We start from the raw sequence: 16,598 nt of genomic DNA on the forward strand, positions 1-16,598 counted from the left end.
TGAATTTGTAGGTGGTGAAATATCCAGACCTGTGGGCATCAGTTACTTGCCACTTGGGAATTTTTTTTCATCCCACTATTCCTATTAAAGGGGTGCCATACCTACCTGAGTCCCAGATTTACTTTGTCTACTTCTCACCATTATTTGCCTTGCAAATTTTGCAATTAACTTCTCTTTTTCCTATTAGCACTCCACCCCTGGTTTTGGGACATCTAAAGTTTTTAAGTTACTTCATTAAAACAAACTCCCTGATTTCATGTGATGCTAGGCTGAATGAAACAAGTTGATTCAATATTCACTCATAAGGTTGGCTTTTTTGATTGTTTGGATCTCCAAGTCCCCCTCCTTAATTTGAAGGTCCTTGAGGCACTGGTCTAAAGCTGTGGCCATAACCACTGTGCTTTGGTGAAACATTGAAATACCGTGAAAGGCGTTACTGAAACATTCTCATTCAAACGACGGTGACATGTGAGAGACAGAAGTCAGTGTGCTGATTTGCAATCCCTTTGATGCAAAATCAATTGAAATTTGAATTTCTCTACTTTTTTTTTTGCATTCGATGTACAAACTTTTCATCGATTTTGTAAACATTTGTAAACTCCTTCTGAGTAAATAGAGGTCTTTGTGGATGTTAGTCATTTAGTAATTCTACCCTGTTTTCCTGTTGTTTTCTTATCTAATATATTTTCAAACCACTGAGCAATAAATCCAATCAGTAAGTTAATGATATACAGTTGACTTTCATAGCATGTGCCAATATTTTTAGTAATAAAATATTGTATTCAGTTAAATATTATCCTAAGACACATCAGGTTGAAAGTCACTGCTTTGCAGAAGCCATACTTCCTGTAAGCTTCAGATTAAGAAACTGAGGCTCTAAAACCATCTCCCAGAGAGATGTGTGTAAACACAGCTTGGTCAAAGGCACTTCATGAGCAGTACTAGGCACTTTCAGTAATCATTTTCCCAGTGAAGGCTCGGATAGTAGCACAGCCCATGAGCAGGCTCCTATTTGTCTGTGTGCTGTACTGCTTCGCTCTGGTGGACACTCAGTCACCCACAACAAGTGGATGCCAGCGTGGGGATGGCTCTTCTGCTGCTCCTGGAGAAGTGTGCATCTCCACCAGCTGTTGTGGAGACAGCAGTGATGAGCAACAAGGTGAGTCTGGTGGCCTTAGCAGAAGTGTGATACACTTTGGTAAATGAATGTGACAGAAGAGAGAACTAAGGAGCATGTTTTTGTGTTAAAAAATGGAAATTGTATTTTATGTTTTTTACCCTCTTTTTAAAGAAAACCTTATTCCAGCTGCAGTTTGATTTTTCATGCTTTTTGTCTGTTTCAACATTTGTGAAGTGCAACATTCTCATGAATCTTCATATGGATATTACATCACAAAACAAGTGTTTCCTCATCCCAATTCAATGAAGATTCAGCAGGTAATACTTTTTCCCTTAATTTGTGAGAAACTTGTTTGATAGAATTCAGATTTAATACAAAATACCTAGACCAAGGTATAGGCTAGAAACTTTTTTTTTTTTTTTTTGGTCTAGACAAGGGTGGAACTTTCCTTGAATTCATGAACTGATTAGCAACTGATTATCCTAGGTTAATCTTTGTCGCATGCATTAGTTAGAAACACAATTTGTGCTATTTCCTGTAAGGAATTGATCTAAGTGGAGAGAGTGAATTTTAACTGCTACTCTAAAAGGAAAATTGCATCAGAATTCTAGTATTTCTAGAATACTGTACTACAAAATGCTGCTGCAAATAATTTCATGTCATGTTTTTAAGCCCAGCTGGAGATGAAGCACCACATAGTTGCTTGCTTGTGGTTGAATGGGGAGGAGAAGTGTAGTAAAAGTTGTGTGTTGAGATAAGAAGGGTTGATTAATTGAAAACAAAAATAAAGTAAAATAAAACAATGGTAAGGATATTAATGGTAAATAATAATGATAACAGAAAGGAAAAAATGCAATTAATGTACAATACAATTGCTGGCCACTCTCTGAGTGGTGCCAAACCTCCCCTGATCAGCTGTGCTTCCAGCTAACTGCCCCCAGTTTGTATAGTGCGCATGACCCTTCCCAGCTATGCTCCCCCTTCCCCCAGTTTTGGTGGTTTTCTTTTATTTTTTACAGAATTACAGAATATTCTGAGTTGGAAGGGACCCAGAAGGATCACTGATTCCAACCCTGAAGTGCATGGCCCATATGCAGACCATACCTAGAGCCTTGCTGTTATCAGCACCAGGCTCCCATCAGCTGGGCCAGCCCAGAAAATTCCTCACTGGCACAGCATGAGGCAAAGGGAAAAATAAGTCCTTGCCATAGGGTATCTATGACTTAGCAAGAAACTGAAACATCAGCCTGTTATCAACACCACTGTCATTCTGAATCCAAAACAGCACTGTAACAGCTACTGAGAAGAAATTAACTCTTCCCTAGCTGAAACCAGGACAGATGTATAAGGCAGCTCTTCTCCTTGAGGATTTTTGTTCTGAGTCCAAAGAAGAGCTTGGATTTATCAAAAATTTTAATTCTAACTAGAAATCTTATCTAAGTTCTTCTCCTCACTATGCAACAAAGAAAGCTACCATCTTTGTTGGGATTTTCAAATTTCAGTTTAAATATAAAACAGATGGCCTTTAGATGAGCCTGTATCTATCTGTCCACACTGAAACCTGCTAATTAGAGCATGTTAACAATCACTGAATTCATCTGAAATCTGTTAGAGCAGTAATTTAAATCCAGGTTCTTCAAATTACAATTTTGTGTCCAACCACATAAAGATTTTCTTCCTCTGATAGGACTTCTTGTTATATCCAAATAGGATGCAGAGATCTGTTTGGAGCAGGAGTCTAGAATGAGCTTTAGGATACCTGGTTTTTATTTCCCTGCAAATAAGACAATTATTAGGACTGTATTGGATATCAGTATATTTTTGTAAGTTTCCTGTGCTGTACAAAAAAAGTATTAAATGGCAATGGCTGAAATGCCTGTTGAATTCCCTGATATGTCTAACACATCTCAGGTGAGGATATATTTTTATCACTGGCACAAGAGGTGGGTATGCTAAGTTCCACTGCATAGCCTTAAAATCCTCATTGTGCTTGGTCTTGGTTTCCCTGGAAGGGGCATTTACTTCAGGCAGCATTTTCTATTGTGCCTGCAGAATATGGAACAAGAGGTGCATTCTTCCATTATCTTTTATGGTGGCTTTTTACACTTGTCTGTTGAGGGAATGCAACTACAGAAAAATGTTTATATGAAAGTAGAGAATTAAAGGTTTCTCCTAAGACTAATATAGATAAAAGAGCCTATGGACTCTGTAAAAGCCCTAAATATGAAATTATTTTGCATTTCAATTGAATGCCAGAGGGGTAGAACAAGGTTTTGAGGTACAGGCTGCATGCTGGGACTGCTTGGATAATGGTCTGGATTACTTCAGGAGATAAGTCAGCTGTCAGACAAGAAGATTTGTCCTGCTGTCACTCTCTCTTGGGACTTGGGATTATTGCAAAATTATTTTTCTGCTTAGGTTTCAGCTCCCGGTCTCATGTTGGTGAAGGGTTCCTGCTCTTTTCTCTGGGCTTTGCTCAGATTTAAGGAAGCTTCTGCAGTAAAAATATATAAAAATTGGAATTCCAGTTTTTATTGTTCATTTGGTCTTCATACTGCAAAATATTTGCCAAGAAACGAATGATAACTAAATACTCTTATATATTTTTTTCCCAGAATATCCCAAACAGACTTTTTAAACATGCCCACTTGAAATAGAAGTTTTAAGTGTAGTCTCTTCCTCCTGTGAGACTTGGAATTTTTTCTAGGAGTTATTTTAGATTTTTTTTAATTTTATTTTTTTGTTGTTGTTGTTTGTTTGGAGTTTTTTTTTCCCCCACAGAAAACTCAGCAAAAATTATCTAAAAAATCCCACACATTTCTTCCTTCTGAACTTTTCCTTTCTATACAGTGACTTTACCTTTGTAAATCTATCTTCCAGCAAATTTACATTGGTTTGCTTTGAAGTTATATTTTCTGTGAAAATTAATATTGCCTTGGAAAATAATGATGAATTCTTATTTTTTTAATTTAAAGTGGTACAATTCTTGCTATTTCATGGATATTAATTTGTAATTGTTTTTTCAGGTATGAGAAAATTGTTGAAGAAATATTGAGTGTGATTTGGTGCATCTCATGTCATGTCACACTTCAGTAGTGTTAGTGCTTTTGATGAACCTCTGACATGCCTTTTAGCCACTTAAAGATCTAAGGAATAAAAGCAGTAATAAAAAGTGGGTTGATGACTCAGTGAATCTGCACATTAACTTGAGTCTGGAATGCTCGTGTGAATTATTTCTATTTTCCCTTCACCTTGTAATTGTTGCAGAAAACTGATATGAATACGAAAGTAATGAAATTGAATATCATAGTGTTCTGCAATGCTGCAGTTGCAACTTTATTTAAAATGAACAGTGAATTATGATAATGCAGACTTGACCAGAAGCATTATGAGGGCCCTGGAGTGGGCACCAGCTGGAGAGGGAGTGTGAAGACATTGTAGCTCCTGTGTCTAACCATAGTCCCAATCAGAAGGCAGGGTCTTATCCACCTTCCCATGCTGTGTAAGACACAGGGCAGGGGAACTGAGAATTAACACATAGGACACAAAATCTGGAGGCAGTGCCATGTACTGGCCACTCTGCTTGGGCTGGGGTTGCAATAAGTTTGTTCTTTACAGCCGCATCTACTTAGAATTCTTTTTAATTAAACCCTTCCACCACTACAAGAAGTGCTTCAAGGAATGGGGCTGTCCAGCCTGTCAAGCACATCCAGGCACTTCCATTCAGCTTGGATGTGATACATAAAGGGCTGTTGGACACCTGTGCAAAAACCAACATCTGTCCCTCCAGCCCAGTACACAGTTATTGATCTGGTCCCATACCTACCTCAAACTGCCTGAATGAACTCATACACCAAACTGGGTTTGGTGCCAGAAGGGTGTTCTGCCTCCCTTTTCCATCCTCCACTGCTCTACAGGGGAACCTGGCAGGGGGAAAATGCTCCTTCCTCACCACATTGTAACATGTACTAGAAGAAAGAGGAAAGGCTAGTGGGGACACTATGCCATTCTGAGGGTTCATTGTGTCTCTTGTTTGAATTATGTAGAATGAAAAAAAACAACCCAAGCAAATTTTGCTTTCTGATTACATCCTGGTGTTAATTTTTTGTTTTTCTATGCAAGAATTTGACAAATTCTTCACCTTAGAGCTGCAGTATATTTTAAGAACAATCTTTGCATATAAACTATACTAGCTTGGAGATTTTTCTACAGAAAGGTAACTATACATATAGTTGTGATGAAAACAGCATATATTACAGTAATTAAATATAAATGGATGAGTTTGGATTTGGTTTGGTGAAGGAAGGACTTGGTTGATTATTTGGGTTTTTTTTTCCCAATGTTCATTCTCAGTCGTCTCTCTTCTACTGCACTGTTTTTCTTTGTTCAGGATTTAAACATTCTGGTGTTTCTCACTTTTTTTTCCAGAAACACTGTTCAGAGTGTTTCTGTATGTCAACTAAACAGCAAGGGATGGTGAAAAAAGTATCCTTTTGCTTCTGTTTTTAAGATTTCAATTTTCTGTTTGTTTGCTTCAATCCAGATTCCTCCTGGAACAACTGTGATTTTGAAAACAATCCATGCAAAGTTCTTCCTGAATTCAATTTACAGCCTGGCTGGATAAGAAGAAATGGTCAATCTGGGATGGGACCACCATACTCTGACCACAATGGGAATGAGAGTGGTAAGACTCCTCATGTGCTTTTGGAAAACCATGAAGTCCTACAAATTACGTAGTTTTCTATTTAATTTACTAAATCCTGGTAATTTCTTGATAGTTCAATTATATTCTGCCTCATGTTTTCTGAGAACTTGTGTCTTTGTTTTAAGGTGATTTTAATTACAATAACCCAGAATTCCAGAGGGAAAGGGGAGGAGAAAACCAGTATTTCAGTAAAAAAATCTTGTTATCATAGAGGAGAAAGTAATCAGTTTCAAAAAATGTGTTTACCTTCCAGAGTGATCTTTACTTGTTTTGGAGATATTAGGTGATAAATACAGTCTTGATGATTGCAAAGTTTAGAAAATTTGAGACGTGTTTTAATGCTTTCTTGGACTGGTAAATGCCTGGAATGTGTGTATCTATCATCTGTGGCTAATATTACTACTCCAGATATTTTGAGAGAAGAGGATACTGTATTTGGAGACAGGATAAGCTTTGATAGTCTGTTTTTGAGCCAGCTTCTTTCTAAATCTTCTCACAATTCTACTTTACCTTGAAGAGTGTCTCTCAACTAAGTAATTCCCTTTCTCTGAGGAGTAATTCCTCAGACAAAAGTTTATACTTGTCCTATAATTCTAGTTTACCTTGAAGAGTGTCTCTCAACTAATTCCTTTTCTCTGAGGAGTAATTCCTCAGACAAAAGTTTATACTTGTCCTATGGCCAAATTAACCTTGTTTTTCCTTCTGTGATACATACTGTAATACAAAAGCTCTTTAGTTATTTTCTCTATATTTTCTGTTACTCTCTGCCCCTTCACCTCCGCCCACCCCCTCTCATCCCTCCTGGCCACAAGCAGTGCTTTGGAAGCCCTCATGGTGGGCACCTGAAGGCAGGCATGCAATGCTGGAACATGTACAAGAAGAGAATCCTATTTGGGATGCAAGTGTTGTGATTAGCCCATGTGCTTTACAGCCCATTCCCAAACTGTGATGATCTGGGAGTGTGGAAATCTGCACTGTTCTAAAGTAGCATCTCCTACACATTGCATAAGCCACCAAATAGGTAGTAGTTCCCAATAACAATGAGTATAAATTGGTGGTTACGAGGTGAATGTATAGAAAACTTGCTTAGAAATCAGTACATTAAAATGAAAATCAAATTTAATTTTTTTATTGAAGAAAACAGCAACCAAAACCCACATTCTAGGTTTTCCTGCAAGTTCCTTTTTCACAGTGAACAATTCTCATGATACTTTGCAATTAAGAAATTTTATATACCTGATGTGCTTTTAGCAACTTCAGTTTTTGCCTTGTGTGTATCTCATCCTGCTATGTGTATTATTCTTCCAAAAACAAGATTGCTCTTAAATAAGTGTTAATTTAAACCAATGTTAGCACAAAAATGTGAGCAGCTACCAAATCGTTTTCATTAACACAAGCTTTATTTCAAGTATGCAAGTTGTGAAATGGTTTAAAATAATAAAGCTTTTCTCATTAAAAACCACATTAAGAAAAGTAAAAAAGTAAAAGTTTGCTGTATTTTAATTTCGTGGTACCCCAAAAGTATCATGAAATTCAAATATAGCAAACTCTTGGCTAGAATCAAGATAGGTTAGCCAGGCAGCAGTCTTGCTGTAGTTGAAGTTTCTAGAATTTGTGCATGATTGGTAGTACACACCACATCAGGATGCAGCAAATGCCAGAAAGATGCACTAATAATCTTTTAAAAAATGGTGAAGGAAAAAGGTAGCTTATACAGACAGCCAAAGCCAGAAACAGATTGAGAATCATCAACTGAAGTATTTCTTGCAGATGAAGCAAACTGTTCAGTCACCTGTATTGTTCACATTTGCTTGTTTTGGCCCTTCAGTCGCTGTTGTATCTGCCAGGTCCGAATTGTGCAGTGGTCATGTTAATCTAAGTTATTTTGTTCAGGTAGCAGGAAGCTCAAATACTTGTAGCTATTCAGCTTTCTGAGAGGCTGTGTACTCAGATCAGTGAACTGAATAGCTGAGGAGATTTACATGCATTGTATTAATTTGCTTCTATTTTTCTTCCTGGAGAATGTCTAAACTGCACTTTCATTTTCTAAATGCTGATTCTAATTGCCTAGGAAATATCTGTCTTATGGCAGTGAGTAGAGTTTTCCCACTGCTGGTGACTTGACAGACTATGTAATCAGTTTTATGTTGGTTCCTGCTTAAAACCCAGAAATGATTCTCTATCGTGACAACTGAGCAGAGTATGCTCTGTGGTAGAGTGTTAAAAGGAAGACTTCCTGCCATCAGGATAAAACACACACATTAGCAGAAAAGCAAAGATCCCTTGGTAAATTTAACTCCTTTGAAGATTTATGTAATCATTTACCAGAACCCAAAATATTTATTAGGTCTGTCTCTCGTGGATCTTTTTTTTCACTGAAAAAGTAATTGAACAAAACAGCGACAACCACTTCAAAAGAACCCCAAAAAAAGTCCATAACCTGATTTTTCTAGATGAAACTATTCTCTATGCAAAGGTGTAATGTGAAATGACTGTTCAAAGAATTTCTTAAAATTAGCATTTCTTCCCTATCTGTGTAAAACTTAAAATTCCTGTGGCAGGTGAAAAATAATTTTTTTACTCTTAGACACATTAATCTTTAGAGAACTAAAAGAAAAAAATTTCAAAATTTCATGGAAGATAACATCCAATGGAACAGATTGGAGTCAGGGACAGAGACACCAAGCCATCTGCTGTGGGTAGGAGCAGTACCCTTGCAGCTGGCAGGCTTTGAAAGTGCTGCCTGAGCAGTCAGGAAAGGTCTAAAACCTGGGGGCAGCATGGCCACTGCCCTGGTAGCAGGCTGCAAAATGCACCTCTGTGGGGGATTGCCCTGAGCTGGGCTGGTGCTGCTTCATCAGGGGCTTCCCAGTTCCACACAAGGATGAAAGGTCATGGTGGATAGCTTAATAAATTAAGTAGTTAGATGTTTGATCTATCCTCTGATATTTGGTGAATGTACTAATACTTATTTTTAGGACTTTTTTTTCTTTAGTCCTGCTTGGCCTTTTTTCTCCTTCATCTTCCTCCCTTCATTAGCATGTTAATGTCAGAGGACAAGTTACTTGGCATTGTTTGGAGTTTGGGAAGGGAAAGAGAAGAGAAAGGAAGAAAAATAATTAAAAATGGATCGAGTCTTTTTCTATTCTTTATTTTTCATCTTGTATCCTTAGCATCTAACATCTCTGAAATGTTTGTGTTCAGGAAGAGCCAAATTTTAACTTGCAATATTTGATATCCTGAAATGGTGTGGTTGCCTTCCATCTGTCATAAGATCCGAAACAATATTGCCAGGAAGAGACATCATTGGTCAAAGGGCATGGCAACAACCATAGTTCATTGACTCCTCTTGAACTGTTACACTTTCAAGTGAAGCAAGGACTTGTTTTGTAAATGAAAAATAATGGTATCTTTAATGGGAGCTTTGAAATTACTAAGCCAACTTTTTATATTGGGAATATACAGGGGCACCACATCTTTCTCTCAAGGCAATTTTCCAAGCAGCCAGTACCCAGACACCACCAGATTTCAACCTATAAAAACACCACAGTCTTCTCTCCCATGTTCCACCATCTCCTCAAAGACCTGAACTGTCATGACAATGTGTATTGTTTGCAGCAGTTGGACGTTTGGGTATAAAATATGATATGTACTCAATCATTGGAGCTTAAAGACTTTGAATCAACATTAGTTTCTCTTTGTCCCAAAATGCTGAGTATTCAAGACATCACGACATGAAACATTTTGGAATCCTACTTAAAATTTTAGCTGAAACATGGAGCAATACCATGACATATTGAACATTGAAAAAAGCTTGGATCACAATGGCTACAAGTGCTATTAATCTTTTCTGGGGAAACAATTCCAGTTGGCTTTTTAGTTATTAATTTATACCTGTGCATATTGCTCTCCTTGTATTATTGTTGGTTTTTTTCCTGACTTCTAAGTTTTCTATTTTTATTCGTTTCAATAGCTTATTTCCTCTCATTGTCCTCTGAAATGCAATCCTCTTCTGCAGCTTTAAGGACAAGTGTTTTCCTTCCAACTGATGAAGAACACCTTTGCCAGGTATTTTGGTGCACATTCTTTGTATTACACTGTTTGCCATAGTATTTCCCTGGAATAATCATATCTTCTTTTTTTCCTAGATTAGATTCCATTATTGGATCAGTCAAATGAGCAGAACATTAATGGTGGGGTTTCAAAAGCTCTCTGAAGATACTGTTACAAATATTTGGCAAGTTTCAGGAGAACTACGAAATCAGTGGAACATAAATACCATTACAATCAATAGCACCAAAAAGTTTCAGGTTAGTCAATTGAGGTTACTGTAAAGGACACTTCTTAAATGGTTTGTAAATGGTGGGTCTTTTTAATAGGTCAGCATTAAATATTTTGTAATTGAAAAGAAGGCACTATCATGAGGTAAACGAGAAAAAAGCCATTTTGCAATCACAGTTTGCATGAACAAGTACAGCTTGTCTTAACTCTTAATGGTGTTAAAACTGACACCCAACTTTGTGTAAACTGTGCATGTGTCTTAAATAAAACATTCCAACTAAGCCGTAAATTATCTACCAGCCCATAGAGGTGAAGTACTTGGGTTCTTAACTTTCAATACAGCATTCTCTTAGCCTTGGTCCAGCTGGACTGATAAACTCAAGGATTCATTTATATAGGAAACTGCATTCTATACTATGAGATACTGTTTTACAGGGGTACTGCAGGTTACAAACACTGTATTTAACTATTAATTGCAGCTTTGAGCCTTTGTCACAGAACACATGCAAATGGTTTAATTTTGCTCAAAGGTACTGAAAAGCAATGCAAATATCATAGGCTATTTAAATGTTTTTGCATGTGCATTTACAAAAAAATATTAGCACAGTAAATGTAACTTAGGGCTATAATATTGTGGGTGATGTACACCCACTGCTATGCATAATACTGGAGAGAAAGTGGGGAGCAGAGAAGAAAATGAGAGGCCTTTTCTGCTACAGCAGCTACTGCGAAGTTGCTTAGCATGCAAACCTGAAGGCATGGCAGATCAACCTCGTTTCCATAAACCAAATGAGTAACATAATTACTTGGCTTCCATATTGTGCTAAAGCATCCAACAGGATCTTGATTTTTGAAGTAATACTGGCCTACTCAACTCTTCTGAGAATGTATATTGCAAAATACCTGTACCCAACTCAACACAAGTATCAATGTTGTTATTGATCAGTAACTTACCTCTACCTGATAAGAGTGCATGTATAGCAATCTGAGGTTGTATTGGAAGGTCTCCCTTCTAGATTTATTTTTTCATAATTTGTATTACGTGGAAAACTGACTGAGTCTGAGAATGGTTAATATAATATGTCATCTACTTTCTCTGAATTGTTAGGTCCAATACTAATTAGATTATTGCTTGCAAACCTGGTTATCCTTTGGCCTCTATCAAGTGAACTGACGGGCAGAGTCCAGTTTTAAAGAGGCTGGTGTCAAACTTGCTGCAATAATCATTACAATTGACTTGAGAAACACAGCTCAGAACCTCACAAAACCTAGAGTCTGAAGCTGAGCAAATTTTCTTCTGTTTGCACATTTTGCTCCAGTGACAACTTGCAAGATATCACTGTCATACAATTCACTTGCCCTTTTGCTCTTGTTGTTTTATATGACAAGCCTACAGGGCATTTTTCAAGATAAAGTTTTGATTATTAATGTTTCTGTGGGGAAAAAATGATGGGAGACGAATAATTTTTATTTGGATGTACAAATCACTTTGAAATAGGGTGCTTTAGTACTTTTTTCAATTTTAAAAACACATTTGAAATTAGATTTTAGTTAAAATCTACCTCTGAATCTCCACTGATTGTTTTCTTTGCTCGTTTTGATGTTAACTATTTAACACTTATGTCTCTTACTATTAAGAGTCTGGATTATATGTATAGAATACAGAATTTAGTTTGGCATTTAAAAATCTCCATTTTATGGAGGTCTGAAATGCAGGGATTGACAGTGGTTTAACTTCTGAACAAGCAGAAAGCTCAGTATATCTGTTTTGGCTGAGTTTTGGAGAATGGTATCATGCTATTTTCTCCAAGCTACTTTTCCTCTGATTAACTGAGAACAAATATCTGTCTCAGAGGCTTCATTAAGGAAAAGGGTTTAGGCTTGGGGCTCATGTGTCTTTATTCTTGATTCCTGTTTTACCTTGTGCTTTGCTGCTGTGCTGCAATCTGCTCCTGTGGCTGCGCTGTGGAGTCAGCCCAGCTCGTGTTTGATCCCACCTGCAGTCCCACTGCCCCTTCCATGCCACTAATGGAGCTGCAATGTTCACTTGATCTGGTGCTCACAGATATTGCATAGATAAATATCACTGCACTTATGAGTAAATTGTGCCAGAAAGACTATTTTTTTTGTTACTGGCCTGTGTGCTAAAGTGCTCTAGACTTTGTGTGAGAAGGAAAACGGAATGGCTCCTTTCTGGAGTAAACTTGGGCATGAGTCACTTTGGTTATTATTGCACTGAACTTAGGGAAGGTCAGCTGGGTATCTGCACCAGATAAAGCCTGGGTAATCTTTTTTAGACACAAAAGCAGCTTGTGGAAGCATCTAGTAATATTATCTTCTGGAAGTGGGGAAGGTGAGAGACTGTTCATGAGTTTTGAGGAAACACAGGTTCACACAGAGTTTGTGTGCTCTGGTCAAATATGAACTTGAAGCAGCCTCTGCTTTTGCTCCAGAAAAGTGAGCTAGTCCCTCTTTAGCATTTTCTAAATCACTTTTTCTCATTATATAATAAAATCTGACTATGAAACCCTAACTGCAAGGTATAAGTAGATATATATTTAAAATGAAGTTATTAATAACTAAATTTTGAGTTCAAAATGAAACATCACTGTGCAAAGGTAAAATATTGGCCAAATTCTTGATATTAAATAATATTCTGGTGTTTCTAATTTTAAAATAGTGCACTATATTGTTTTAGGAACTTATTTGTCCTTCTTGTGGTGATGTCATGAAAGTACGCATTAACTGCACATATAATTGCAGCAGAATTCAAGAATTCAAAATACTGTTTTCTGAAACAAATCAAATGAGCAAATTTCCAAGATGCTGCATTTCATTCACATAAATATATTTTTAATGTGATATGGCTGACATTCTTGTGCAAGCCAACTGCAGGTTCAGTAGAACAAACAAAAAGACAAAAGATTACACCCCTCAAAAATTCCAATTTATAACATAATGGTCATATCATTGGATAAGTTGTGTCATCTTGTACAGCAAAAAAAAAAAATTCAGTTCTTGGTAATTTATGGGTTTTCTGCATCAATCTGTTAAACTATGCACAATATTGTTGCTGAACTCTCGAGGTAATGCTTGAAAAATTATTGCTAACACTGTGAATTCCTTAATAAGAGCTAGAATGTACCTCTAGGAAGATTGTGCCTCCAAGACCCTGGAAAATCCTGGAACTGTTTCATCCCAAGAGGTGGCTAGGGAATATTTTAAGGAACATTATTAATAAGATTGATTTGTTGGGTTGTTTTGATTAGTATGTTGTTATGTTTTCCCAAGGACTGAGATTGATCAGTCAGTTCCCTTGTACACCACTGCAGAAAATGTGTAATAGTCTGTGCATTTACAAATGTGGATTGAAATCTGCCCTTAAGATGGAAAAGTAAAATATTTGTAACTTCTTGTGTATAGAAGACTTTGGTGGGGGAAAAAAACCCAAATATTGTTGTAACATTAGAGCAGAAAAATTGTCAACCAAGTACTCCTCCAGGTTTGTTTTGCCTAAAAATGTGATGAAAGGCTTCTGAATATTGGGGGTTTTTTTTGCTCTGACTTTTCTCCATGCTTTTGAGAAATTCTAAAATCAACCAGAAAACTTTGGTGGGGGAAAAAAACCCAAATATTGTTGTAACATTAGAGCAGAAAAATTGTCAACCAAGTACTCCTCCAGGTTTGTTTTGCCTAAAAATGTGATGAAAGGCTTCTGAATAATGGGGTTTTGCTCTGACTTTTCTCCATGCTTTTGAGAAATTCTAAAATCAACCAGAAAATATTCATATTTCCAGTCTCTGGTGAAATAATGGCTTGATAAAACACAAAATCCTTTGTGTTCTGTTCTTTAACTGTCATGATCCTTGCTTAGATTTTAAGGCATTTTATTATGATTTTCCGATCCTTCCTGTTAAATTCTACTTTAATCTTGAGTTAGATGACTGGACTACCTATCTGTGCTCAGGTGAAAAAGCCACAGGTGTGTCAAAAAGCCAGGATGATAATCCTCCAAAATTGTTAAATGTGTGATTAGAGTTCTCATATTTCCAATAGATACTCCATGGACTTGACTCGCATATGTTGTGTAGTTTTTTGGTTTGTCTATGACACTGATAAACTGTGTTTCTTGTTGATTTGCTGTTAATCTCTTTAGGTTATCTTTTTGGGGATGGTGGAGACCCAGAGACAAGGTGAAACTGTTGCCATTGATGATATTACCTTTAGTGAAGGATGTTCTATAGCACATGGTAAGAATATCTGTTTTTCAGGAGCCAATTTACATTGTCTTTTCCTTGGATTAGAAGAGAAATGACAACAGAATTGTTTTGCTATTCAAAGGCTTTTTTAACTCTGTAAGTGTTTTCATTTGGCTCATTTTCATTTCCCTAAACAACCACCTGTCTTTTCACATCTAAACACAATTACAAAGAAAGACAATACTTTAGGAAATCTGATACACTATAAATGTAGGGCTCAGTGGGTAAAAAAGATCTACTGGTTTTGGCTGAAGAATTGATATGTTCAGCCAGCTCAGGCAAAGCTTTGGAGCTGACTAAGAAGATTCCCAAGGCACTCATGAATTTCTAAATGCAAGAAGGTCCTGATCCTCAGCTGTGCAGTGGGGTTATGCTGTTCTGCTCTGCTACATCCAAGAGCTGCAATGTCAGGCTGGTCATCTCTGCAGTCAGACCATCCCTGCATGTCGGGATTCTTCGGCAAAACATTTCCTATTTCCCATTTCAACCCATTGTATTTTCATGGAAAAGGAGTGCTACCCATCCTAGCATAAATTAAGTTGCTTGCTGCTCTGTATTACACAAGAGTATTGCCCTCTGGCACCTCTGTCACATCCTCAGGTGAGTGCAGTTCTGATTCAAAGCACCTCCTTTGTTTTTCTTTCTTTTATTCTTGGCATGGGCACAGAGGGTTTAGACTTAAAATCTAACTTGAGATATTAAAAGCAGTGTTTGACACAAACCAAGCTAGGTTACATGGTTGGTTTTGTGTGTACCATACTCCTAAATAATGCTCTCTAGATTTCCCTGTAGGAAAAAGCTGTTGAAAAGAGAGGCACAGGGATATCAATCTGTTAGAGTGCTAAGCAATTGCAAGCAGATCACATTAAAAGCAAGATACAAACCCTAATTTAATAATGCCAAGAGGCATATACATTTAGATTTCTATAATTCTAGAAATCCATGTACTTGTTTAACCAGTTTCTATGGGAGATCTGTTTGTAAAAATACATTGTTTTTCAACAAAGTTCTTCTAAAGAAAAAACCAAAACCCAAAAAAACTCAGCTATGAGACGAAACACTGTTTCAAAAATTTGGAAGAATTAAAAAAGGAAACTGGTGTATGTTTTCACCATATCTTATAAATCCAGGTGTAAAAAATACCTTACATGGCAGCTGTTAAACTCCATGCTGTGGCTTACAGATTGAGCTGCTGCACTGTTAAGTGCCTCGGGTATATTCTAATAAGAGCAAGTTCTTATCCTGTGTTTCCTCATTATGAGAAGTCAACTTCATTAGGTAACATCTAAATGGCTCACAGCAGCCAAAAAAACAGGGTCAAAAAAGCTTAATTTTCTCCCTGAAAGAGAAATGTTACTACTGAACATTTTCCAGTAATTAAAACAAAAGGTCAGACTAATGGTTGGTTGAATTTGAAATAATTTTTTTTTTTAGTCCTTTTGGAATGTCTGTAAAAGTAGACTTTTAATGAAAACCACTTTAATTTCATGAAATCCCTAGTTAAAACTTGCATTTTTAATGTACTCCTCATAATTTTTAATCCCAGAACAAATGCACAAAAGAGATGACCTGGGCATTTGTATTCATTAGCATGGCTATGATTTTAGGGTTGTGAGTAAAATATCTTTAATTTTTGTGCTTTCAGGAGTTTCTTGATGCAAACTCTGATGTTTAAATATAAAAGTAATTTTGTTATGCTTTCAGTTCTTTCTTCCCTTCTGTCCCTCTCCTCTCTTCCAAACTGCTCAAATTCAGTCTGTTGTCCAGTTCTGCTAAAGACTAATCTTAATGCATTGAAAAAAATGCAACTAAAACCCTATCTTCAGTATAGCAATTTAAGATACTTTACAGTTTGTAGTTTCCTCAACAGCTGCCAAATAGTTTCTTATCACTCAAAACCCCCACAGCTCTTTATCATACATTTGAGCATGGGCTGCAGAGAAAAAGCTTTGGCTGTAAAATAGAAAATATGAAGTTGTTTTCTGAAACACACATAATGCAAAATCTCCTTTAATTATGCCTTTAGAATACCTTCTGTTCAAAGGCTTCATCTTCTTATCCAAGTGGCTGCTCTGCAGAATTCCCTCTCAACCTCCAAACAATTATATATGTGAAGAACCCTGCTAAGACTGTCCTGATCTCTATATAGAGATGAAAGAAAAGAGCTCCAAGGCATGAAAGTGGAATGCTATAAGGGAGAATGAGGCTTCTGTTCTCCTTAAATCACTTGTAA

At 36.9% G+C, this 16,598-nt stretch overlaps 1 protein-coding gene across 1 annotated transcript in view; it reads left to right on the top strand.

The window, feature by feature from the left end:
• The first annotated feature begins 996 nt into the window (after positions 1-996).
• MALRD1 (MAM and LDL receptor class A domain containing 1) overlaps positions 997-16,598 on the top strand; it is a 236,134-nt gene continuing 220,532 nt past the window's right edge. Inside the window, exons 1-5 of the mRNA XM_039703707.1 lie at positions 997-1,168; positions 5,664-5,804; positions 9,799-9,893; positions 9,974-10,135; positions 14,263-14,356. Of these exons, the coding sequence (XP_039559641.1) occupies positions 997-1,168; positions 5,664-5,804; positions 9,799-9,893; positions 9,974-10,135; positions 14,263-14,356 (664 nt within the window). The remainder of the gene's footprint in view (positions 1,169-5,663; positions 5,805-9,798; positions 9,894-9,973; positions 10,136-14,262; positions 14,357-16,598) is intronic.

Source organism: Passer montanus, unplaced genomic scaffold (assembly GCF_014805655.1).
Source record: "Passer montanus isolate IOZ18808 unplaced genomic scaffold, ASM1480565v1 scaffold10, whole genome shotgun sequence".
In the NCBI taxonomy this organism is placed as follows: domain Eukaryota; kingdom Metazoa; phylum Chordata; class Aves; order Passeriformes; family Passeridae; genus Passer; species Passer montanus.